The 25,767-nt window shown below is 41.1% G+C and overlaps 1 protein-coding gene across 1 annotated transcript in view; it reads right to left on the bottom strand.

Annotated features, from left to right (window-relative positions):
• Window positions 1-1,589: 1,589 nt before the first annotated feature.
• Window positions 1,590-25,767, bottom strand: part of LOC141009470 (serine/threonine-protein kinase 32C-like) — a 75,747-nt gene continuing 51,569 nt past the window's right edge. The window contains exons 4-12 of the mRNA XM_073482112.1: window positions 18,420-18,593; window positions 13,914-13,951; window positions 12,938-13,027; window positions 12,285-12,388; window positions 12,042-12,158; window positions 8,440-8,565; window positions 7,968-8,096; window positions 4,781-4,848; window positions 1,590-3,727 (exon numbers count right to left, since the gene is read on the bottom strand). Of these exons, the coding sequence (XP_073338213.1) occupies window positions 3,532-3,727; window positions 4,781-4,848; window positions 7,968-8,096; window positions 8,440-8,565; window positions 12,042-12,158; window positions 12,285-12,388; window positions 12,938-13,027; window positions 13,914-13,951; window positions 18,420-18,593 (1,042 nt within the window). The 3' untranslated portion in view covers window positions 1,590-3,531. The remainder of the gene's footprint in view (window positions 3,728-4,780; window positions 4,849-7,967; window positions 8,097-8,439; window positions 8,566-12,041; window positions 12,159-12,284; window positions 12,389-12,937; window positions 13,028-13,913; window positions 13,952-18,419; window positions 18,594-25,767) is intronic.

Here is a 25,767-nt window from a genome sequence, read left to right as displayed (position 1 = left end):
CAAGGCTTTTCACTGACTCCCCGTTAAAAATCCTGCAGCACAAAAACATTATGCAAAATAGGATCACAAGGAGGAAAGAGAGTGGCGTAAATCACATTTTCTTCTTCTTCTTCTTCTTGATTTGTTTTCTCAACAGGGCACTGAGTTTCAAACTGTATCCACAGAGTTAAGACATCTACAGTATGGTACACCTCGATAGAATCCATCGGAAAACAGTTGAATAGGAGACATGCTGTTGCTGGTCAAACACTAGCACAATGCCTTTTTTTTTTTTTTTAAACACCTAACGGCATCCAGAACATTAACACATAAAGGGACATGTCAGGAGGGTTTGCAAGCACAAGTCCAATTAGGAATGATCACTGATATATCGAGGAACAACTTCCAAAATGTGGCTTAGTATTGTAACTTTGAGATAAGCTTCACTTAAATTAACTGTCTTTATTCATTTACAAATGATTAACATAAATTACACATCCACTTCAGGCCTGTGTTGACTCGGGATGGTGTGTTGACTGCTTTAATGAGTCTTAGAAATAACTTGAGCTTCCTTTGCCACAAATGGAGACATTCAGTGTTTTAATAATGCAGCAAATTCTGTGCTGGGGTGAAGTGAAAACCTGCCCCAGTTCCAAATATTCTTTCCTTTGCTGCACAGACGATAATGCAACATTTAAACCCACAGAAGGAGCATCACACACAACTGCTGACCTCATTCCACTCATCCAGCAAGGGTACGAGCCTGTATACTTGACCATTAAGCATTAAGACAATCTATGGGATGCCAAAAGGTACTGCATATCATCTAAAAATATCATGCCGTCCATATAACACTGGAATTATACGATTTTGTACAGTTTAAAGTTCACGAAACTCACTGTCCAGAAACATTTACGCAGGCCAGTTATACTCTGATTTGGACTGTGTCTATAATCAGGTGAGCACTGAGGTATGCTATTACCAAAAGCTTGTACATGCACGAATCAGCCAGTAAGGCTCAAGCTCCAGGCTTTGGCAAAAACAAGCTTATACTGTAAAGGTACATGCAAAAAAAGCACAGGGCTTGAGACTAGTAAATTCATCATATATTTTGGCGGACTTGGAGGATGCCACTTCATATCCCTTTAAAGAAGCTTCTTAATCTAATCATAATGTATAGTGTTTAAAGACACGGTTAAACATTCTGGGAAATACACTTATTAGCTTTATTTCTGAGTGTGAGGTGAGAAGATTGACACCGCACTCATGTCTGTGTGTTAAGTATGAAGCCGCAGCTGAGAGGCCGTTAGCCTAGCTTAGCATGAAGGCTGAGACGAGAGGGAAACAGCTGTGAGACTCTGGAGGAACTGCTACAAGCTACAAGACGAGGACCACATGGAGCACAGAGGCAGCCAAGCCAGCACTAGCATGTTTACTGCCCGCTAACCACTATTTGCAGTAGTAACGGTTAATATCAGTGTTGGGCATCCATTAAAGATGCCTTCCAACTCCACACCAACAGATATTCTGTATTGAATGTGTGTAAAAGTAGAAATGAGACATTCTAGCTGAACAAGCAGTCAGTCTAGGTTAAAGAGTTATTGGTTTACGACATGTAGCTTTATCAGTGGCTAACGTTAGCAAGCTGGCTAAGAACACACAACATGTTTAGGATGACCACTGACCCCATACCGTGACTCTAAGGTGTTCATGCATGCACAAACTGGCATTTTCATCGGGATGGGGAACACTAATTTAGCACTTACACCTACCAAGCAAACCTTTCAACAGCATGGATGTCATGAACGCAGCTATTTGGCGTTCTTAATTGGGGTTTTCAAAACAGTGCAATAGCTCCGTACTCAACTCGCAGACATGCGGGTGCTATAAATCTTCTCCTTTAATTCCTGTAAAGAAAGCTAGTAGGTGTATTTCCCAAACTGCCTGACTATAAATTTAAGTTTCCCCCCCTTACCTGAAATAGATACTTTATACATTATCACAATATGATTGTATAAATGATAGTATTTTCACTTGCAGAAGGAACATTGACTTTATGTTATACTGGGAAAAAGAGACATACATTCACACACTCAAAGTTCCTTAGAAATGGTTATGCAAATGGTAGAAAAGCTTTGGCATATTTTGCCTACAAGTTGTGCCTGCACACTTGGAAAGAAGAGCAGAACGAAGCAGTGTGAAGCTTCACGCAGCTCTTCCTTTAGTTAATACGTCGAGTTCGCAGTCCCACATAAAACTGTGGTGAGTTTAATTACCTACACTGTATGCTATTTACATGGGTTTCATTTTATTAGGCCTTAGGGTTTTAAGGTGGACCTCTGCTACATGTTCTCAGGTGTTCAGACTGAGATTAACGGTACCACCTTAAATGTAACACTATCACTATGACAGTAATAGACTAGCTCATCTCTACGAGTTGAAGTACCAGCAGGGCACAGCTACACATTTAAGTACAGCCCAGAAACAAGCTCTACAGGGAGATGATCTTTATACTAACCAAGCACTTAAAGAGATGATGATGTCTAGTGAAGCAAACAGAGCTTTCTAATAGATTCTTAAAGGATGGGATCGTTGGTGATTGGTATTTAATCCCCAGAGCAGAGTTTCTGTATGCTCTTTGAGCACGGTGCAGGGCTAAAATGCTAAATCTTGGTAACCATTACAGACACAGTGACAAGTAAAACCTTTCATTCTGATTGCTGTACTGATTCCCCATATATGACAGTACCTTATCGTCCTAAAAAAAAAGCTTGCAAAAGGAATATTTTGCTTCAAACTAGCATTTTAAACTATAATGCATCCATGGCTACAATGTGATTTAACGAATACTGATTATCATCAACAGGCACCACTTTAAAAACAGGTTCACAATATGAAACCAGCCACACTTTCTTGGCCGACTGCAAATTAACACTTACTGTAAATGTGTCTCGGGAAGGTGTTGCAACAGGAGGAAGGTGCTCCGGGGGAAATAACCGTTGCTCCGAATTAGGGCAACCGTAACATGAAAGAGGCCGAGGGGAAGAGTGAGCTGAAGACACAGGCAATAATATAAAGTGAGTGCCTGCGTGTGCTGAATAATTCAGTCGTCCCCATCAGATTTTGAGCAGGAAGGCGGAGAGGGCGTCTCCACCGAAACCACCGACCCTCCAAAAACTGCCGACTGCTATTGCTCGGGATGTCGTCATGCTCGCGGAGCTTTCTGCTTGTGAACAACACCTCCTAGTAAGTGATACCTTATTTGTCATGCTATACTGTAACATTGCATAGAAGTTAGAGCTTACTCTAGGGGTACAGTAGGCGGGGACTCTCTGGAAATCTGCTTCATTCATGCCTTACCGGAAGGATGCTACAGAACAAAAAAAGGGGGAATGGTGGGAGCCGTGTTGGGTCCTGCTGTGCGTCAAGTCGAACCTGCTGTGCGTTTCCTCCGCTCCTGGCTACAACAGAGGACGGAGGTGAGAACGTATCTATTGGCATGGCAGCAGCAGCCAGAGAGACCTGCGACCGTCACTGTGAGGCGATGTGGCGCTAGCAGCTGCCGGGGGAGGAGCACACCGAACCGCACATGCTCAGTTTGGAGGAGGACTCAGGCTCCGGCTCGGGTTCTGGTTCTGGCTCGGGCGCGTCATCGTCGGTGCCCCCGGCTTCGGCCTCTCCATCACCGTCTCCACCATCATCATCGCCCCCGGCCTCTGACTGACCCTCCTCCTGACGCCTTTTCAACCTGAGACAGATGGAGAAACACAAATACAATCATGTTCATGCAAACGCGCACCATGTAGACCTCTTAATCTAATTCTAATTTGTACCTTTAACCCTTTCAGGAAAAACAGGCAGTAAGTTTCAAATTTTTGTATCCCTGTGAGCACATTGGTCCTCAGAAAAGTAGTAAAATGAAACACACGCACTGAAAGTAGTCAAAGGGAATGAGAGGCCTTGAGTCTATTAAATAGCACTCGTCTCTGCTGTGCATAATTCCAGACATTATGTCCTCCATTATAAATAGAAGAAGTTTGCCATTAATTAGAGCAATGGGATATAATAAGACATTTGCCAAACAGAAGGATTTCAGTAACGCTGCAGTGGCAGGACCTGGTCAATAATGAATGAGGCAATAATTTAGAGCAGCACAGAACCAATATTCCTCCCTCTACATCTCAAAGAGGACACATTTTCAAAGATATATGAACCTCATAGGCTTCATTAATGGTGTACTGTGTATATTTTACTGAAATATAAGATATATGCACAATATGTAGCCGCAGTCTTTGATCATCGGTGGTCTACATATCCAAGTCATTTCATTAAAGAGGCTTCAGGTTTGGATTAATATGCAGTCCTCTCCTGTAAGCTGAATGCCTTCATACATCAGTAACTCTATCAAGATACACTGCATGCTCCACGGCTGTGTTTTATAGTGGACCTACAGTAAATGAGTAGCTGCAGCTGATACAAGTTCTGAATGTTCCTTGATCTCCTGATGGTGTTTCCCTCAGTGATTTTGCGCAGCAGTGATGCTTCAGGGTATGTTCGGTGTTCATCCATTCTTTAGTCCCAGCCATGTTTTAAATGCAGGTGACAGTGAGGGGAGATGATTTCCTTCAAACTTTTTATGACAGTAAAAGTATTAACTGTGAATCTTTTTCCCTCTTGCCTTCTGCATCCAGCAGGACGATAACTTTCTCTCCGTGCTGGTGCAAAACTGTTGCATGACGACACAGACAACTCTGCTTTTAGCCCAGATTATAAACGGTCTGCTGCTCTTGTGTTCACTTACTTCTCACGGTTGAAGATCATGAACTCTTGCTGCACCACTTCAAGGCACTCGTGTAGGTAGTCATTCTCCTGCAGGCAGTCAACAGAAAACATCACGGTCATCATCTTCCACGTCAACATCAACCTCGTTATCGTCAATAAGGACCACAGTTGAAACTTTACGTCAATTTGGATCAGTCAGCTGCGTGACCTCCGAGGTGAAGATGTCTTTTTCCTCATTTCCTTTTTATCCCTCGTTGCTCTTTTTAGACAAGTCATGAATTGTTTGTGAGCCCTCCTCAAATTGGATGTTTGGCCCGAGACAGAAATAGAAGCTCATATTTCCGAAAGCACTTGAGGCCATGACAACAGCAGCGAAGGCTTCATAATTTAATAATCTTGGTAATAACGCAGTATGAGCGCACACAAGCAGGCACACACACGCAGAGACACCAAGTCTCATAACCCTGTTATTGTTCGAGGTACACACTCCATGCACGTGCTGATCAGCGCTGATAACATGTGACGCACACACACTGAGGAGTGACGTTAATAACAATGATGTCATCCCGTCTGATGGGAGCAGACTGTTTCTCATAAATACAGAGAGGATATCTCCTGTCTGCACGAATAATGTCTCAATCAAACAGAACGAGGAAGAAGAGACAGAGTGACTCCAGGAGCGTATTTACAACATGATCCTGGTTTCAGCACAAACAGAGAACATCAGGAGTGAGCCGTTAATCTACTCATTCATTTATTTCCACACTTAGTTCACCAAAAAAGGAAAGTTCTGTCGTTATCTACTGAACCCCATGACGATGGAAAGATGGATGAAGTTTCGTAGTCCACAAAACATTTCTGAAGCTTCACAGCAAAACAGCTGAAGTACTTGTTATATTTGTTTAGGAGAATGCTGCAATGCTACTTTGCTGTGAAGCTCCAGAAATGTTTTGAGGACTATGAAACTTCACCTGACTTTCCACATCCATTTGACATGGGGGTGAGTAGATGATGATTGAATTTTTATTTTTAGGGGCGGCTTATTCTTCAAACTGTCCTTTATGACTGTATGTCTCAGAACTTTAAGAAGCAGTACACCTTTGGGTAATATTATTTTCCCAGGATTAAGTCAACTTTAAAAAAAGGAATAAACACTGCTAGGGCTGAAACTTATTATTTTCTTAACATAAATTAATTGTTCCGTTAAAATGTCAGAGGCCAAAAACAGCTCTAAAAGAGTCTCTAAAAGAAATAGCTCGACAAGTCAGGGTTAGTCAAGTTAGGAGAGAAGATGGAATCCACTTTCATGCCTCTACGGTAAATACACTATGTAGCCTGGCCCACCTACCTGTTTTACCAAAAATTTCAATTTGCACACTGAGGCGTTGCTAGGCAACCTGCAGGGACTCATTTTAAGGTTGATATTTACATGCTTTAATTCTCAAAAAACACATTTTCTCATCTCCACTGCTGCACCTCTATTCATCATCTGTCTAGATACTTTCTATCTAAGCCCCCCCTCCTGAAAAGCCCAGTCTGCTCTCATTGGTCAAATGTCAAAAGCCTGAACAGATATCACCCACCACGTTTCCACGTAAGCTCTGCAGGTGTTGTTGTAACCACAGCCTGCTGGGGGGCGTGGCTGAGGGCGGTGACTGTATAGTTGTGACATCGCAACCTTACAGAATACTTAAGGCACAGCTTCTGAATAAGGGCTGAGTGCCTTTAGTCCGTGGATTGAGCGTTTTGGTACATTCACAGTATTTATAAAGCACCTGGACCTGCCTCATAATGAAAAAAGACATGGAAATCTCACTTTCTACAATATGTGACCTTAAAACAAAACGTATGTTTGTTGTTTTTAAACTTTCGTGTCCGTACAGCTTTAACAAACATCTTTATGCTACAATAAACTCAGCTCAGCTACGCTAACAGACTGTTGACTCAAGCTACAATAAATGGACACATATGAAAGTGGTATCAATGTCGTTGTCAACTCCAGTTGGGAAAACGAGACATTTCCCAAAAATGACTAATAAAATATCCTGCTGTAGTAATCTTATATCACGCAGTTCAATATCGAGTCTGAAAAAGAGATTATTGCCTTTTGGGAATATATATGTTTTCAAAAGATTTGACTAATCGGTGCACTTACAGGACGCCTGCAGCGTGCAAGCTTGTACAGTAAGTCTTTCTTTATGTTCACTGGCACTATGTTATTCATTTTGTCTGCTCAGCTGAGAACGGAGATAATTCACAGCAGAAAATAAAAGATGCCGGGATTTGGCTCGCCTCCAATCTAAAAATACACAGTTTTGATGGGAACTGACAGAGCGGAGACCAAGGTAAACCTGAGCTGCATTGTTATCAAAGACTGGCCCTGCCTCTTCATGTGTGCAGCATCTCTGAGAAGTACTCCGCTGGTGCTGTGCGGCAGGTTATAATTTGCTCTGCCGCGTACGTGTGTGTGTTGCCGGTGTCCTCTTTGTAATCATTTGCTTTTAGCACCTTCGTACTGAAAACAACTCTAATTTGATCTGCACAAGGACGCAAAAATCAAATTAACAACGAAACAGCAAATCATAGCGCTGTACAATGGAAAAACAACCTTTTACATGTGGAATAAGCTAAAAATAGCTGTTTTTACCATGAAAGGGAATTTTAACAGATGCAGTGACATCTTGAATTCCACCTTCATCCACACAGCTCCTAAATCCTCCTCCTCAACAGGACGTAACGCTTTTAATGCTTCTCAGTTTTTACCTCTTGTATTTTTAAGATAAAATATGAAAGATTGAGCAGATTATTATCTAACCTGAGGAATGTGACCCTCTCTCTTTAAATATTCCCTTAAGAGAGAGAGTGCATCACTCCTGTGGTGTTGTTTTTTAAAAGTCATTTTTTATTTTGCAGAATACTCCGTTCCTTGTTTGCACCTCGTTTTCTTTAATCGACTGTGTGAATACAATCTTCTCTTCAATCTAGAATACCTGTTGATAAAAGTTGCTGGATTGTAAAAAAAATAAAAAATGATGGAAATAATCTGTGTCTCTACTAAATAAAGTCTGATACGATGTATATGGAAAGCTTAAATCTATTCAAGTGTCGTCAGTAGACCAAACCAAAACAAAAAAAAAAGGTGTAGAGCTCAGACATAGGCTCCAGTATAACCAGCAGCTCTCTGTGCAGATGACAACGTCACTCACAGACTGTGAATCCTTGCTGTTGTCTCGAGATCGGTTCTTGGCCAGCCTCTTCTTCTTCTTGTGAAGAGGGCGCGACTCCAAGATCATCTCCTCCAGCTCAAAGGTGGGGTCGCAGTGGAGGCGACCTTTCTGTACGAGGGAGACGCACACGAGATAATTAGAAACACAAACACCCGAACGCAGGATCATAAATCAGCTGCGGAGCCAGAGTGCACAAACGCGTAGTGCACACTGACGTGAACGTATTGAATAGCACACATTAATGCACTCACACGCACAGGGTAATTTATTGTAAGTCCATGTACACACACAGGGAAGAAGCTGCATTCAGTTTCCCTCTGCATTATTTAGTTGCTACACATGCTCATTACCATCGGCAAACATGACGGACTGCCCGTGTGTGCTTTTAAGTGTTTATGACGTGTGTGCCTATGCATGTGCGTGTGTTTGTATCCGATTGCTCCATACTAACGTTAGGAACGAATCCGGCCTCCATCTTCTTCTCGTACACGGCGTCCCAGTTGACGTCAGCGAGGTAGGGAGATGTCTGCATGTCAGACAGGCCAGAGAAACGATGCTCCGGGTTCACTGTCAGTAGCTGGAAGGAAGGGATTCACACACACACACACACACACACACACACACACACACACACACACAGCAATGTCACCTACTTCATGTCACCTTCTGAGTCACAATATCACCTTCACAACTTCTCTCCTCACTCACAGCCAGGCTCTTCACTCTATGAGGCGAAATAAACTCGACAAATCGAGGGTGGAAAATAGAAATCAATCTGATGGTTTCTTTCCTTTCTCTTGTGCAGTTTGAAAGAGCAGTTAACAAAAACCATGTGCAGCCGCTGAGCGAGGAGCCAATAATACACTGTTAAATTTGTAATCTCTCCTGGCTTCCCTAAAAAATGTTCAACTATAATGCAACATTGTTTCTTTTTATTTGGAAGTGGGAGATATTTTTTCTAGACTATCCTTTTTTATTGTGAAGTGTAAGTCTTCATTGTTTTAAGTTATTAATATTAAACAAATAAAAAAGACATTTAGATAACATAAATATATTATATAAATTATATGTTAATATATCACTGCCCCCTGCCACAGGAAAGCCAGCAGGCTCAACAATCGCCACCACATTTAGCCAATTAGCTTCTGTTAGCCGGAGCACCAATTACGTTAAAGCTGCTGTAAACAGTGTCCTCGTTTTAGCTAACATCCCTTTTCCATTTTGCACTTAGAAATCTTCTCCCTCCTCTCTATGTCACCACATGAACGTGCAGCGGTAAATATATAAATGGATACAGTGGACAGGGATACCAGAAAATGTCTTTTCTCTTTTACTGCATGAGCAGGGGAAGGAGAGGCATGGGTTACTAACCAAACACTCTATAACTGTTGGCATATACGGCTATTTAACATTTATTCTAATAAAAAAATATCACTTAGAGCAACTTTAAGGATGCTGTTTTGGGCTAATAAAACAAAGTAAACACAATAAAGGCCTGTCCCTTTTCTTTTGCTAATGCTAATGCAAAATTTTTAGCCTTACAAAACTATGCATGCTCCTCACCTAGCTAGCTAACTACCTAGCCAGTGTTAGCAGTGTTAGCTTGCTCCCGCTGACTAGCTTTTCTGTCTTTTTGACGTTCACAGAGTTGTGTGCCTTTCTCCAAGAAATATCTTCAGGATAGAAACTCTGCCAAGATAAATCCAGTTAGCTGCTGCTGCTAACACTGCTCGTCAGTTTGATGCTGACTAAATAACAAGCTCACAACCTTGGTTATGTCACTAGTTAGCTGGCTAGTTAGGTAGCATGTGCAGCCTTGTTATGCTAAGGCTTTAAAGCTACTGAGGTTTAGTTATTGCTTCCGTCTACTGTGTTTCCAGCAGAAGCTAGCTGGTCGTTCATAAACTTTGCCATAGTTGGCTTTCTATGTGACAAGCCTACTGGCAAAACTTCTGAGCAGTTATTGAGCTTGCTTGCTTGGTTGAGACGCAGGGGACACTGTCATTAAAAAAGTGACATTATGAACTAAAAAGTGACATGAAATAAAAGAGTCAAATAAAATGAGTTTGTAAGTAAGAAACGACAATAAAGTAAAAAATTGGAAAAACCTGATTAATATGAAATTTGAATGATGTAAAGCATGATAATGATCTGAGTTTTAATGTATTTAATTAGGCCTTTTTTTTTTTTTTTACAAATGATGGATTAATGTATTTTTTATCTCACTTATTTATTCATGAGTATTAATTCCACAAATGTTTATTTAATATCTGTGTATGTCACCACCACACTTGAGCAGAAAACCCAGATTAATTGGAGCCTTTACTGATGTAGTAACCAACAGGGGGCACTGTTAATCAAATCAGCCGCTCATCAGGTTTGAATCAAATTTGTTGCACTGATCAAGACAGATGAACGCCACACATGAGTGGAGTCACTTCATCCAGGGAGGAAAATAAAACCTGGTACCATACAGTTGTGTTTTTAATGGAATACCATCTGTTTCAGCTCTCTCCTCAGGGAAACCACTGGAAACAATAATGGGATGTGGCTTTTGGTGTCATGTTAACTCTCCTCTTGTGCTTTATTTTCTTCCTTTGGTCACAGGTTGATTCAGTTTTCTCCTGCAGGGCCGGTTAGGTCTGTCTCGGTGGAGTCCAGACATGGTAATCGATCATCAACGGAGCGGAAGAGACCAACGCTCCGTCCAGAGCACTCACTCAGACACACAACACATGCACGCACTCATGCTCACACTTTCACTCTGCCAAAAAATATCCTGCTTAACAATTTGTGGTTTTTCATACTGACTCTAAAATCATGTTTTAAAATGACAACAAAAATACCGCCTGAGGGGATGAGATCATTCATTCCCAGCACAGTTTCTCTTGTTCAGATGAAAACACATTGACACAAAGCAAAATAAAGTAGACTACTATTATCATATAGAACATGCGTCTGATTCAAGAAAACCATTCAGCAGATTTATTTCCATTTGATGCAAATGATCTCATCCAAGAGGACATTTCAAACCTCAATATGAGGTTAAATAACTGTTAAATATGAATATTATCAGCAACAATACACTGGTAGACACCCACACACCCACACACTGTCTCTTCTCTCACCCACTTGCTGTGTTTCTGTGCTTCCATCCCTCAGATTCCCATCTGTCGTTTTTCTTCTCCTTTGCCCTAAGGGTCTCGGCTCATCCTCCCCCCCTCCAGCTCCAATCCCCCTTCAGAACCTGTATCTTCTGTTCCTGTGGCTTCAGTGCTTTTTACCTCAGGATGTACCCCAATATCACCTTTATGTCTCTGCTCTCCCTCCCTTGCCAGAGTAGACAGTATTTGTCCAAGCAGAAGGGTGGAAATAAGATGTAATGCAATTTGCATCCACATTCCTTTGTTCCTATATTATTTCATTTTTTCATTACAGTATGTTCAGGATTTACCATACGGAGGACTAAAACTGCCAAAAAATAAAAACAAACAAATAAATAAATGTCTCAATAAATAAAAAAATATGCCAATAAATACACCAAAATAATAATCAAAATAAAAGTAGGCATTGATTGGTTTATACAATGTCAAATAAATGGATTTCTGTTAATGTGCCTCTGTTTTTTTTTACTTTTCCATTTAATTTTTAGATTTAATTAATTATTTTAAATGTCTTTACTTGCATATTTACTATTATTGTTTATGATTCTGCTGCAAAAACTGATCATTTTAACGATCTATTTCTTTTTTACAGACTGATTTGTATATAAATTGTCACAAAATTTATATAAAGTCCAATGTGATGTCTTTAGATTGCTATTTTTGTCCAACTAACAGTCAAAAATCAGAAGTTATACAATGTATTATTAAATAAGATTAAGCACAGTAACAAAACTTCCAAAATGACAAGCTGGAAGTTGGGGAAGTTTGGGATTTTTGCTTTAAAGGGCAACTTAAACGATCAATTGTAAAAAACAGTTTTTCCAAGGTAAATCCAACTATTTCAGTGAACAAGCTCCTAGTACATGATGTCCAATTGTGTCCAGCTCACCTTCCTCAGGAGGGACACCAGGTCCTTGGGCCAGGCTGAGTTGTACTGGACACTGACCGTACTGAAGAGCTGAATCAGAGACTCCACTGAGTTACTGGCATGGATGTCATAGGGCCTCTGGTGTGAAAACAAGAGGACAAAAAGAGGAAAAATGGAAAGATGAGGAAGAGAAAGAGGTGTGGAGACAATTTCAGTTTTGAAATCTTATTTCATAAAAACTCCCAACTTCCCATCAGGCCTTACCCATCCACGCAGCACTTCGAACGCTGTCACCCCTAGTGACCACCAGTCTACTTCAAAGGCGTAACCCGTCCCTCCACTTACAAAAGACTGGAAGATCTCTGGGGCTGAAAGCAAAAACAGAATCATCTTTGGAGCAGAAAAAGCTTTTCAAACCACCGCCTGTACACGAGGCAAAAGAGCAAGTGTTTCTTTGTAAAATGTCAACTGCAATTGTTCATTTTCCCTCAGCAAGCCAACGAAATCACAAGAAAAGATGTTTTTTTTGTGCCTCAGTTTTTCCACAAATAAACGCAGGATAATTTAATTCACACAATGGGCAATCAAAAAATCTTATTTAAACACACTAGCTTGTCACATGCTTATAATTAACAAGTCACACCGACATCCAGTTGTTATCTCTATAAAAATGTCAGAAACATCTAATTAATTAAGCTGTCTCTTTTAGAGGTACATTTAGGGACAACTCTTTCTTATTAGACTATTCATTTTAAATGCAACATAACTCCATTCTCCCATGCCAAGAATACAACAAGCCTTTTTTTATAATCCTCTTTTTATGCAATAAGGAGATTTATTTGCACAAAGCAATCAGACATAATGAAACCAGACATGGTTGACAGGATGGATGCGATGCGGCTGCAATGCAAAGTTACCCATGTAGGGCTTGGTTCCAGCTAAGGCTGTAGCTCTCTCCCCATCCTTTATGATCGTTGCTATGTTGAAGTCTGTCAGGTGAGCGTGACCTGAGAAGAAGCAACCACAAAATCCATTAAACCATCCAAACTTTGGTATTTTTTAATAAGTGCCTCTAAGCACATACAAAGAAAACATTTCAAAGTGAACAAAGAAAACAGAAGCTGACTTTTAAGTGAACTGGTTTTTTGTCCTTGTGGTTTTGTGTGTGAGGCACACATTCCTGACTCCTCTGACCCTGTTACCAGTTTGACTCATTAGTAGCTTGCAGGGTCATTTTTATGTCCTAGTTGTCAAGACTGACTGAGTCTCAATGCTGTCTGTATACTTACTTAAAAGGTTTGGGCTATTATGTGATTCTCATTTGTTCTTGACACATTGACAGTTACAAACATAGCTGTACTTACAGGTAGCTGTCAGAGCTTAAACTAAAAGGATGTTTTTTGGACATATCTACATGTATATGCAATCTTTCTTTTTCAGGCAATCTCACTGACATAAGAATCTGTTTTCAAAGAAAACCTGATTACAGAGATAAGACAGCAGCGGAAACAATCACACATTATCAAAAAACGTTCCACAATTAAAGGTGTATATATGTTAAGGTATAATTATGGGTTCCTGGTAAAACACTATCTCCATTCAGTAAAAATTTGAGGTTCCCGCAGATATCTGACAAACATAGAAAAAAGCTGACTGTAATGGCTTGAAATGGAGAATATCTGTGTGCATACAAGATTGTATCATCTGCATAAAAACTGATGTGAAACCATCAGTACTGTACAGATCGCCTGTGTGCCATCAGACAAATACGCATGAAATCAGGTCTGAGAAAGATATTAGAAAGTTTATTTTTTATTCCTAACCCGGCTAAAGTATTATTTAACCCACATCTGCTGCACACAAACAGTTAAAGCAAACAGTTAACACCCTTACCTTGTTCATCCAGCAGGATATTGTCTGGCTTGACATCTCTGAAGGACACAATGACAGACACACATATCAAAAAAGATTAGTCACTCAAATAACAATTATACAGAAAAGCAACCTAATTTAAGTCCTAGACATTGCAAACATTGGCCAGGTTTTATATCCAAATGTAGTGCAAATTCGAAACAAAGCTAAAATCCCTTTTACTCAGAGCGCCAAAACGAAGGCTCACCTCTACACCTTTGTTTTTTTTTCACAGACGTGAGGGTCGTGACATGTTAAACACAACAGCAACAACACAACAGCACACACATAGCAGAACATTAAATGCCCTGTACTGCCCTGATGACTGACCCTTTCACATAGACGTCGATTTGCCTCTGTTACGGCTCTGTTACTACCTCCACCAATTTCCTTTTAGTTTTTATGCCTCAGTTCTGATACTTTTGTTGAAAAAAGGTGGATGGAAACACACTATTGAAATCGTTGTTGTTAGTAGAAGAGTTTCAGATTCAGGGTATTTGCTAAATGCCTAATTTGCTCCATTAATTCCAAGTTAAATCACAAACACATAATTTAACAGTGCCTGGAGTTGTGTAGTTTGTCGTCAGGTGGGAATGACTTAGATTAGATGTGTACAGTATGTGTAGATGTGAAAGTCTGTAGGAGGTAGCGATGCAGGTTGATGATGAATGTGTGAATTACATGTTAGTGCAACATATTAAGTGTGTGTATGTGTGTGTGTGTGCGCAATGAGAGGAGAAGAGGCTGCCAGAGCACATGAGAATACAACCATCAGCGATCCCCCTGGAGGCTCTCGCAGGTTTGTCTGCACATGCTTATTACACTGGGCACCTTACAGTCAGTTACACACTCGTACCCGTGCACACACACTTCTCGACATTTCCTCCAAGTCCTCCACAGGCAATTAACAGAGCGCACACAGCTTATTTAATTATGCCGCACGTCACGCTGGTGTGGAGAATACGCTCGGTCCACAGAGAGCGTCTACGCTTCCCATAGGATGCATTTGTTCATTGCGGCTATGCAACGAGAAGCTGATGCTAAAATCATCTGCCAAAACTCTTGGAGGGGAGTGGTGGAGGCGGTGGTGGGGGGTTACGGATCCAGCAGTACAAGGCTGCAGGGAAATACATACATGTTCACAGGAGGAATCGCAACACGACTGCCAGCTGCAGCACCGTGCCTTTTTGATTGATGTAAAAAAAATCACTTAATGTTGAATTCATTCTGCAACAAGCACAGAAACACCATTCCAACATGAGGCGGCATGTAAAGTGACTTCTTATTTTGCACAGGAACAAATCAGCTGTGTGAGGTGATCTAACAGCTTGCCATTTTAATGCGGTGAGTGAATGATGAAGACAAATGAAGCAACCTGAGGGTCTCTGCAGAGAGGAAACCGAAGAGAAGAGAAAAAAGGACTTTTACTTCCCTTCTTCTCATAGGACCAAATTTACCTCCTTGGGCATGGTGGCAGCTGACTGTTGCTAGGAGACCGGAGACCCTGCTTTCTTCAGTTGGTGCAACAAAATAATTGTATAGTATTCTCCTGTCAAAAACTTACAGGGTGGAACAAAATTGTAGAGCTGGGGACGGCCATGGATACCCAGGGATTGGATTATGGCTCTGAATGCAGACACAATTGTGTCAAAGGCAGAACGGATGATGTCAAGGAGAGGATGAAAAAACAGCACCGATAAGCAGCGTCTGTCACCTATTTCTAATGGCAGTCCTGAAATGTACATCATTGACGTCTGTGCCAAGTAGACAAGCAAAAAAACAAAAAAAAGACACTGGCTTCCTGTCGTGTAGTGAAACGTGTTGAGAGCTACTGACTCGCTGATGTCGCATAGCATCACACATGCTCATGATGTTATATAATACACATTTATGAAAATTATGATATGATATGGTAATTTGTTTAGTAATAGTAATCTGTGGGTTTAAATTACATTTAACCCACAGATTTGAAGGTGACAACGATCTTCTCCAGTACATACTCCAGATATTACTGTAGTGCAAATAGGCGTTTTATCACCCCAAAAATCAGGTTTCTACATCATCATCATCATCATCATCATCATCATCATCACCACACCAACTACAAGCTGAAGTGTTGGGCTTTAGTGGCATCTAGTGGAGAGGTTGCAGAATGCAACCAACAGGACACCCCTCGCTTCACCCTCACCTACAGTTGCAGCTAAAAATGCAGAAAAAAGTGTAAGGTCTTCTCGAGAGCCAGTGTTTGGTTTGTCTGCTCTGAGCTACTGTAGAAACATGGGGTGCAACATGGCCGACTCCATGGAGTGCTGCCTTTACCTACCCCCAGTCACTATATCCACATTGCTGATGATTTATTTATCAATAATCTTATTACGTTAATATTTTGTGAACAAACATTGTGATATTTGATTTTTGTCACCTACACCTAGCAATTATGAAGTGCTTTTGAGGAGATTTAAAAATATCGAGATATATACTGTGTAAAGCCTCCATTTAGCCTAAAAATATCAAAAATGCAAGTAAGTAAGTATCATTCTAGTTTAATATTTGTTTTTATTCTGCAAAAGGCTTACACATTTGCAGCTAAGGGGCTTCATAAGTTAGTTTTGTTACTGTCACTGTCCTAAATGTGGAAATAAATAACAAGACACAGGTATGCTTCATTTACCACAGACGTACACGATTGCACAACTAGAAATACACAAACACACACTCATACACACACAGACAGCATCCTGTTGTTTGAAGGAAGAAATGTAGCCCCAATGAGGTTTGAACAAGGTTCAAACAGTTTTTCAGCCATCTGTGGTACTAAATCTGCAGTCTGCAGGGATCCAGCTCTTCCACTTACTGGGCTGCACACAGACATACTGCTGTGCTCAGCACATTTGGACAAAAAGCTGCGGACAGCGAGTACACCCTAGTTGAAGATGATGGATAGTAACAATTATGGGAACACACATAAGGGCTATCTTTATATATGTAAATTAACGTACAGTAAATAGAAACAGGGATGTCCAAATGCAGAGATAAACTGATACCTTCAGCCTACACCATGACTCAATGAGAAAACTGAAGATATGAAAAAAGGCTGAAGACAGTGTGCCTGCATAAGGCTCCATTTGTTTGTGTGATGTGTTTTATAATAATATTTTGTTATCTCTACTCTTATGTTCCTTTATGTTTCATCTTAATCACTCTCACAACAGAATTTGAATCTCTAAATAGAGGATAACGAACACATTTTTCCTTGTGCGCTGATCTTGAGTGTATGGATAAAACAGCAGGATTAAAAGAAGAAAAATAGAGGCCATACTTCCCAAAATAAAACATGACTAACCCTTTATACTACCCTTTCTAGGGAGCTGTAGGGCACCATGCACTCTTCTGGAAGGGTAATTTAGTGTCATGTGACAGGATGTGCTCCCAGCCAGTAAGGTCAAAATGAGAGCAGGCGAGATTAGTCAACAGCACATGATGAAGGTGGGTGTAAATAAACATATAAATATATATATATATCTATACTGATACGCTTAAGTCATCTTTACAGCCTAAAGAACTGCATATAAAGCTGGTTAGAAAGGCACTGTGACTTTGTGGTTCTGATAAACTAAGAGTGCTTACACGAAGGAAAAGATTACCGCAGTATTCCCTCTGGAACAGAGAGGAGATAACGCACTTGAACAAGTCATGCTGTAAAAAAAAATTTACTGAAATTCATGTTTGTGTTTGAATTTCAGTCTGAAGAGTAAATCAGATCTCATCAAATTACTTACGTGCATTGCCAATAATATTGCTGCAAGCTGGAGAACACAATGAGCGAAGCCTCACGAATACTAAAAGTCATCGACACAACCTTGAGTTGATCTTCTTTCAATTCTTTAGTTCTCTCAATGCAGGAGAAATTCTAGGCTTTGTAATGAAATAAAGTATAATGATGTTCATGATTGAATAAAAACCCAGAAAATTGTACCACAGGGTCATTGTATTTAATGTTTAAGTCATTTTTTTTTCAGTGTAAAAGTTGAACGCCGGGGACCTAAAGGAATCAATACTACTATGACTTCTGTCTACAAAACAGACCAATGCGCCATAATCTAAAAAAGACTTTGTTTTCTAGACGCAGCCTTTTTTGACCAAAACCAAAACCCAAAAAATGGTTCCTGCACAGCACCGAAGAGCAGACTTTTTTTAAAATTAGCTACTAGCTGATTAAGATATGTCTGCATTAAAATGTCTACAAATGACTAGGCCTTTGTAATATATACTTATACTTTCTTCTACATATTTGATACAAAATAATGGCCTTCAGGTCAAGCTGAAGACTAAAACAGTTTTAAAGCAAATAAATCCTTTCACATGTCTGTGTTAAGTTTCAGAAAAAAGGGTTTTTTTTCTCTCAAGGTTCTTTTTGGTGTCAACAAGAGAGTCTGTGAAAGCTGTTGCAGACCTTGAAGTGAAGAAATAACAAAGATCAATGTGTACCTATGGATGATGTGCTGGCTCTGCAGGTAGTCAAGCGCCAGGGTCATCTCACAGAGGTAGAGTTTGACAGCGTCCTCGCTGAACTGGACACTCTGCTGCAGGTGGTAGCGCAGATCTCCCCCCAGCAGGAGGTCCACCACCATGAACATGTCTTCCTCATCCTGGAACGAGTACCTGTCACCAGGGAGAGGACACAGCGCTCACTCACTGTCCAGCATGGAAAGAAAACACATGCTGTACAAACAGAGCACACAAACAACAAACACACAAAATATAGGGGCTTGTATTCTCTAGCATGCATCACACAATACATGTGCAAAGCCAACACGGTAAACATCCACAGATAGACATGCATGTTTATGTAAACCCACACATGGACTGTCACCGTGGGAGGCCATATCTGTGTGCAACCACAAGAAAACATGCTCCATTAAGGCATCTGTCTCTGTCTTGTACCTATTCAAATACCGTTAAATAAGCAACTTGTATTCCTATTGCATATTTCTGTAAGTCAATGTATGCTTGAGGCAGGCTGTGAAATTGAACTTTGGACAGTAATAGATTAACACCTATCATTATCCTAATAACATACCACTTATTTGAAGGAATTCAAAAGGAGACAAAGTCATTGTCAAATTAGAGCTTGAAGACAGCCCATCTCTGCTTGATGTGACTTAATTGAAGGCTGCTCCGTGGTCCACTAAACATTTTTGCCAATCAGGCTTACTAATCATGCACATCAAATTAAAACACAGCCTCTCAGTGATCTGGGTGGGGATTTGTAGCACTCCACTCCACAATTTCTGCCCCAGACACAGAACAAAACATTAAGCCACACGGGTGAGCAAACTGTTTTTGTGCAACATAATCTAATTTCTCATCTAAAAAAAAAAAACCCTGCAGAATAATATCTAAATAGGCCCCCAATGTAAATTTGCAGTGAGGGAGGGAAAACAAACTGAGCCTTAGTGATTTCTTCGTTCAAACTCGGTTTAATGTGGTTGCAACTGAGCCAATTCTTTATTTTCCCATTAAAGTTCTGATACTGTGGCAGTATTACTTCTTTTTATAGCTGCAGGGTCCCTCCGTATCTTCAACCTGAACACTCGGGGGAACATTCTGATTGGTCCTATTCAGGTGCAATTTCCTGCCTCTATATGTGAGAAATGGGGCCTGTGTTGGCTGCAGAGCGAAAAATCATTCCATCTCATCCACAGATCGGTGGTTCTGCCACAGAAGAAAAAATAGCCCATTTGCAGTACTGTTGGGTCTTTTTCTTCTCCTAAAACACAGCGCTGATTAATTGACATGGCCTAAACTTTCATGTGATAGATAGATAGTGGTCAGAAAGCACATCCTACTGACTCACTGAACGCAAAAATAACTGGAATTGGAAAGATTTATGGACCTATTAAATAATTGCCAACTTTTCTGATAATGGATGACTCGCTTTGACTAATTATTTAAGACAAAAATGGTCAAAACTCTTCCAGCTTCTTAAATGAGAATATTTTTTGATGTCTTTACTCCTCCATGACTGCACACTGAATATCTTTGGGCTGTGGACAAAACGAGACATTTGAGGACATCATCTTGTGCTTTGGGAAACAGAGATTGACATTTTATAGACCAAATAACTAAATGATTAATCGAGATGATAAAAAAATCGACAGATTGATCAGATTATGAGCCTTACTAAACATTTTTTTTGCTTAACTTATCATTCTGAAGTAAATAATAATTGCACAGTCTAATGACCGTAGACAAATGACACCATCTGCCTAGAGATTGGTTCCCCATAAACCTCGCTTTCACTATGCTATTCCATCTGCCACTGGACTAGATTTTTTCCAGAAAAATCAAGGTTGAATCACAGCAAAAAGGAGGCGAGTTTGCCACTGCGTTACCAAAACATGGCCGTGGCTACCCCAGGTAACCGTGGAACAACTGGAATAACTGTGAAAACTCTCCTCGCCGATGGAAGAGGCAACGAAGGCGAAGAGGGAGAGTGATTGGAAACAAGGTAAAACAAGACTGAAAAGACAGGTGTTCACTCAATGGAGAGGTATCGTATTCACTTTGGATGGAAGTCAGGCTGTTAGCAGTAGCAATGTAGCTAACGCTGTCTTTTATACAATAATACCACAGGGAAATGCTCGGAGGAAGGAAAGATGAAAAGTTGCCTATATCAGTTTAATTGTCAGAAACAGAACAAACTTCATTTTAAACAATGACAAGTTTGCACAAAGACTCAGCTTTGTATTACCATCAAAAGGTTTTCTGAACAAGACTCCCACATTTCCTCTGTAGACACCGTGCCACTGCTGCAGCACGACAGCCCTGTACTGTAGAATGCACTCAATATGAAATGACAGTCGAGCCACCTACATCAGACACACTAAACCAACCTGCCCTGACCCTTCAAAGATCAGCCTCACTATTAAAACACAGAGCAGCCTCAGCAGATGGCCTGCCCCAGGATGTTGTTTGCCGTTGGCAGGGATTCCTCACTGTCACCTTTTTATCACCTCATTGTCACAGTCTGATTCCCAGTATCCAGTTGACAGATGAGCTTCCTCTGAGGCGGCACTCGCTATCTCACTGTTCCACAAAACAGTCTTCCCAGTTCACCGCTAAAATATCTGGGCTCCTGAGAGAGAGACTGCAGTGGCTCGGTCTGGTTGTCACTTCCTTCCCCGCTTTCACTGAGGTGACAAGGAGATGTCAGATATAGGCCGACAAATGGAGCATATGAAAGTGCTAGTGCTGACAGGCCTTGTCACCTTTAAGACTCTCGCCAAGGATGGGACGGAGAAGAAACACTAAAATTTCATTCCCCATTTTTTGGGAACACTTCGCTCCAAATAAACACAATGTAATGTCCATTTCTGACAATCTTTAACAAATAAAGGACTCCTCTGCTGTCTGAGAGTGGAGAGGAATACTGGTTAAACAATAAGGCAAAGGGAAGTGACGAGTACAGTATTGGAAAATTCACTTGTTTTCAGAGATATCCATCGATCCCTTTATCTGATTTCTGGCATTTATTCAGGTCTTGGTCATGATGGCAGCAGGTTAGACGGGTCAGAATACAGATCGTCATCCGACAATCTTTCTAACTTTCCAAAAAGTGAAAATCCAACAAAACAGCACAGTGATTTTGTCAGCATTTGGCAGATACAATAAGAACAAATGTACAAAAGTCCTGCAAACATTGGTGTCGACGTCAATCATGGAAAAAGGTAGCACTTGACTAGATATGTGGAGTTGAAAAGGTATAACACCTCTGAACACCTCTTTCAAGCTCCCTTTTTCCCATCTTCACACAACTACTTCCATCACTTTTCATGTCAACACCATGAATGCCTTTGACTGGAGAGAGTATGTGCCCTTATCACCATTTGTAGAGGAGATCGCATCTTATAACTCTCTATGACAGCAAGCTTTTCATTTAATCAATAAGAACAGGTATCAACCCTTTCACCTTTTGACATAGTCCAAAGACAGTTGTTCATTCCGAGCACACTCTGGCCTCAAGCAAAGTGGTCCAGATGTCCCTCGCCCTGAGCTACTTCCAGTATGTTCAATGAGTTTATAGGCCAGATTAGATTTACATTCTGTCCAGCATGCTCAGGGTCTACCTCTGGGTCTTCTCCCAGGTGAACATGCCCACGGAGGTGTCAAGACAGAATCCAAACCAGACAGCAGAACCACCTCAACTGGCTCCTTTTAATACGAGTAAACATTTCCACTCCAAGGTCTTCCCAGAGGTCCCTAATCTTGCCCTTTAGGGTAGGAATGAATCATTTCAGAACCTGGTATTCAAGGGCTTGTCTACTTTAAGGGGAAAGTATATGTTGAGGGTAGATGAAGAGAGATGAAATGTAACAGGTTGTGATTCAAGGTGGTGGTTTTGTCAGCATATGGCAGAGACAATGAAAACAAATGTATAAATATTTGCATTTCCATCAGTCATTTGAGTCCGCATCAGTCATGCAAAAATAAATCATCACATTGCTATTTCTGTAGCTTGTTGGATCTAAAATCTAGCTCAATATCCCCTGAAGACTTACAGTATTGAATGTAGAGCGTGTGAGGAGAACTTGAGCTTGCTAAACTTAGCGAGTGCTCAGTGTCATACATCATTCTAACTGTTTGTTAGTTTCAAGGCTGTAACTCGAGATGCTGCCATGACCTGAGTTGACTTAAATAATAAATAAACTGGTCTAAGACGCTGTAGTTATGATATCCATGGATAAAAACAGAATTACCTATTATCTTGCCTTAAACCTGCATTGACTGATTGATTGATATTCGGTATCATTGCTTCATAAAGTTGATATGGATAATGTTTTAGCAGTCAGTTGGCTATTTACACTTTCGGCAGATATAAAGCTTTTCCATCCACCTGAATGTAAGTCCAATGTTCACGCTCCTTTCACTTTAATGTTCATTTCCACCTACTCCGAAGGAAAATATCTGGCTATCAACCTTCTAAATGCTCGATGTTCGACCAGCTAATGGCTAACTTTTGTCTGTTTTATGGTGCTGGGTAGGTAGCTTACAGTGGGTTTATCAGAACTATTTTTTTTGAAACACTGCTGATAAGAGCAATTGAGACTAAGCCAAAAAGTAAAGTGGTGGGCCATAAAAGCAAAACAGTGAGCTGAAAGAATCTTTTATGCTTTTACAGCTCTGTAGAGCTGAGAACTGCTGGGTTGAGTGATTTTTTTCTATGGGTTTGTCATTATGAGCTATACTTTTCACATCACACAGTCATTTAATCTATAGTCAATTTTGAAATATTGATCAGTGCAGCCTCAACTACTTTATATCTATGGTATATAGCTTCACATACTGGGTCACAGTAATGGGTCAAAATATTTTTTAACACTAATCTCATTTTATCAGCTCTCTGCTGCTCATCATACTTAAAAACGAGCACACTTTATTGGGTGGTGCTTTACAATGAGCACAGAGGAGTGGCGGGTCAAATCCTTCAGTGTGAGTGAATGCCTGGCAGTAATCTGGGGTCTGGGGAGAACTGTTACTGTCCAAAATCAGGAGGAGGCCATGTGGAAAGGCCAGGACAGGACTGGGCTGCAACAGTCACAGCGACTAAGAGAGGAAGGTTAGCCGGCTGGAAGGAGTACAAGGAACAGGCTGAAATAATCAGGCCACAATGACAAATGAGCCCTGGGAGGCAGGGAAGAGGGAGGGAAATAGAGGGACAGCGGAAGAGGAGAATAGTTTTGAGGAAAAAAGCGAGAGAGGAACAAGAGTTTGTGATTGTGTTGGCTCGAGTTGCTCTGCAAAGTTTCAATGGCCTACATAAAAGTTGATGATAGAGATGTGCAGGCTGAACTGGTTGCAGGACTCAATCACAAGACACCCTCACCTCCTCTGAGGATTCCCGCAAGAATGGTGCAAATGAACGCTGCCTCTCCTCTCAGGTGCCTTCAACCAGTTGCCCTAAGACACAACACCTCCACTGGCCTGCTTTCACAAGGTGCACTTTGCATGTCCTACAAAAAGTTCTTCTTTAAAAGTAGTATGTGGCGCAGTTTCAGTAAAAGTATTTACTCTTTCAACGCTGCAATTCCAGGGCAACATAATCTGTGGCTTCATAATGGTATATTGGAGAAACTGTCTCCTGTGCTTTTTGGAAATGATCCCATATTTCGCTTCTTATGAGGATGATTTAAGGCTAAGCCCCCTCACAGGGCTTGTTATAACTGCTGACTGGGGGTGTAGAGTCTAATTTGTTTCACAGTCTCCGAAGGCCTTGTTCCATTCAGACCTTAAATCAATATTCTTAATGGATGCTGGACAAGGCATCTATCCTCACCACTCTTCTTGCGCACTCTCTGACTCTGATGAAGGCATGGACAGTAAGAGGGAAGCACCACGTGCCGCTCTTCCAGATGACTCACCCCTCCTTTGATTTTGAAACATTTAAAATCCTTAAGATGATCCCAAGGGACTGTGTTTAAAGCTGTAACTTTTTGACAACAGTTGCTGCGACAACCCTTGCTCCCCTCACTGCTCTGCGACTCTGTTTTCAACAGCGCTGTGGCAGCATCCATTTGGTCATGATTCACTGCTGCGTCTCTGGTCACTGAGGGACAACGGGTGATGCTGTTTGAGAGTTATCTGTTATGATGTAACGCTGATGGCGAAACCTTGCTTTTATAATGAAGCACAATACTCCATACACCAAGGGATCAAATTCATTGCTACACCCTAAAGCTGGTTCTTTGAGGCGGGGTTAGGTGACCCTTGCACATTTCATACAGATCCAAGTGTCTGAAGTCAGTGTCTTCTCATGTGTCACAAATCCTTACAAGGATTTGTGTGGATTTGGTGTGTGCAGCAGATGATAGTTAATTTTTCCTCCTCCAAGGTAATCCATTCAGTGTACCCTCGACTCCTACACATCATATCTATGCAGCGAGGGAATGGTCGCAGCAATTATTGTGGGCTGCAAAACTTGACATCCGCCCAGCTTAAGGCAGCCTTTGCCGAGCTGATGGGATTCAGTGTGGGTTTTCACAAGGTTGCGTCCTAATGAATTTCCTCTGAAGCTACGGACGGAGCTGCTCAAAAGCACAGCAGAAATCAGGATGTCTCAATGAAAGCAAAACCCGGCTTTGAGACGGAGAGTGTGTCTGTAGGTGTAGGTAAGAGCTGAGGAAAACCTTACAAATCCTCTTAGTGTGCGCATCTTTTTTTGACAAAACAAATCAATGCCAAATACTTTCTTTGCGCTGTCTTGTGCACCCCTCCTCGCTTCTTGATGCCCCCCCTCCCTCTCTGTGATTGTAGGAATCATCGCTTCCTCTGACAGCTGTCTGGTGTGTTTCCCGCATTCTCTCTAACTCTGGCTGTCTCTTTGGCTCCCTCCTGGCACCGTATCAATAAAAACACTCCTATGAAGCTTTATCAAAGCTGGCGTTTCTCGTGACTTGCATCTTTTTTTTGTTTGCTTTTGAAAATAGGCAGTTTCCAAAAACCCCAGCTGGTCCATTGCACATCCATTAATAATGTAACGTAGCGCCGAAATGCCTAGCACCAGAAATCATACAGCTCTGTTTGACAAGTCTATGGATACTGGCGATGGTCTGATCTACAGGGAATTGGTTAAACAGCATACCCACGCAGTGAACCAATTAGGTTCCTAGTTGTTATACAGTAAGGGAGACGATGGGGAGATGAAGCAGTGTTCTCATCAGTCCTATCTCATTACTTACTTGGCTGAGATGCTGTCTCAAGCAGCAGCTAAATGAAGCAGACAGTTTATGAGATGCATACAGGTGCAACACATAGCAGCGCTGTCATGCACACACAA

Source organism: Pagrus major, chromosome 15, assembly GCF_040436345.1.
Source record: "Pagrus major chromosome 15, Pma_NU_1.0".
In the NCBI taxonomy this organism is placed as follows: Eukaryota; Metazoa; Chordata; class Actinopteri; order Spariformes; family Sparidae; genus Pagrus; species Pagrus major.
Note: the sequence above shows the minus strand (reverse complement) of the source record. Positions and strands in the feature narration are given on the sequence as shown.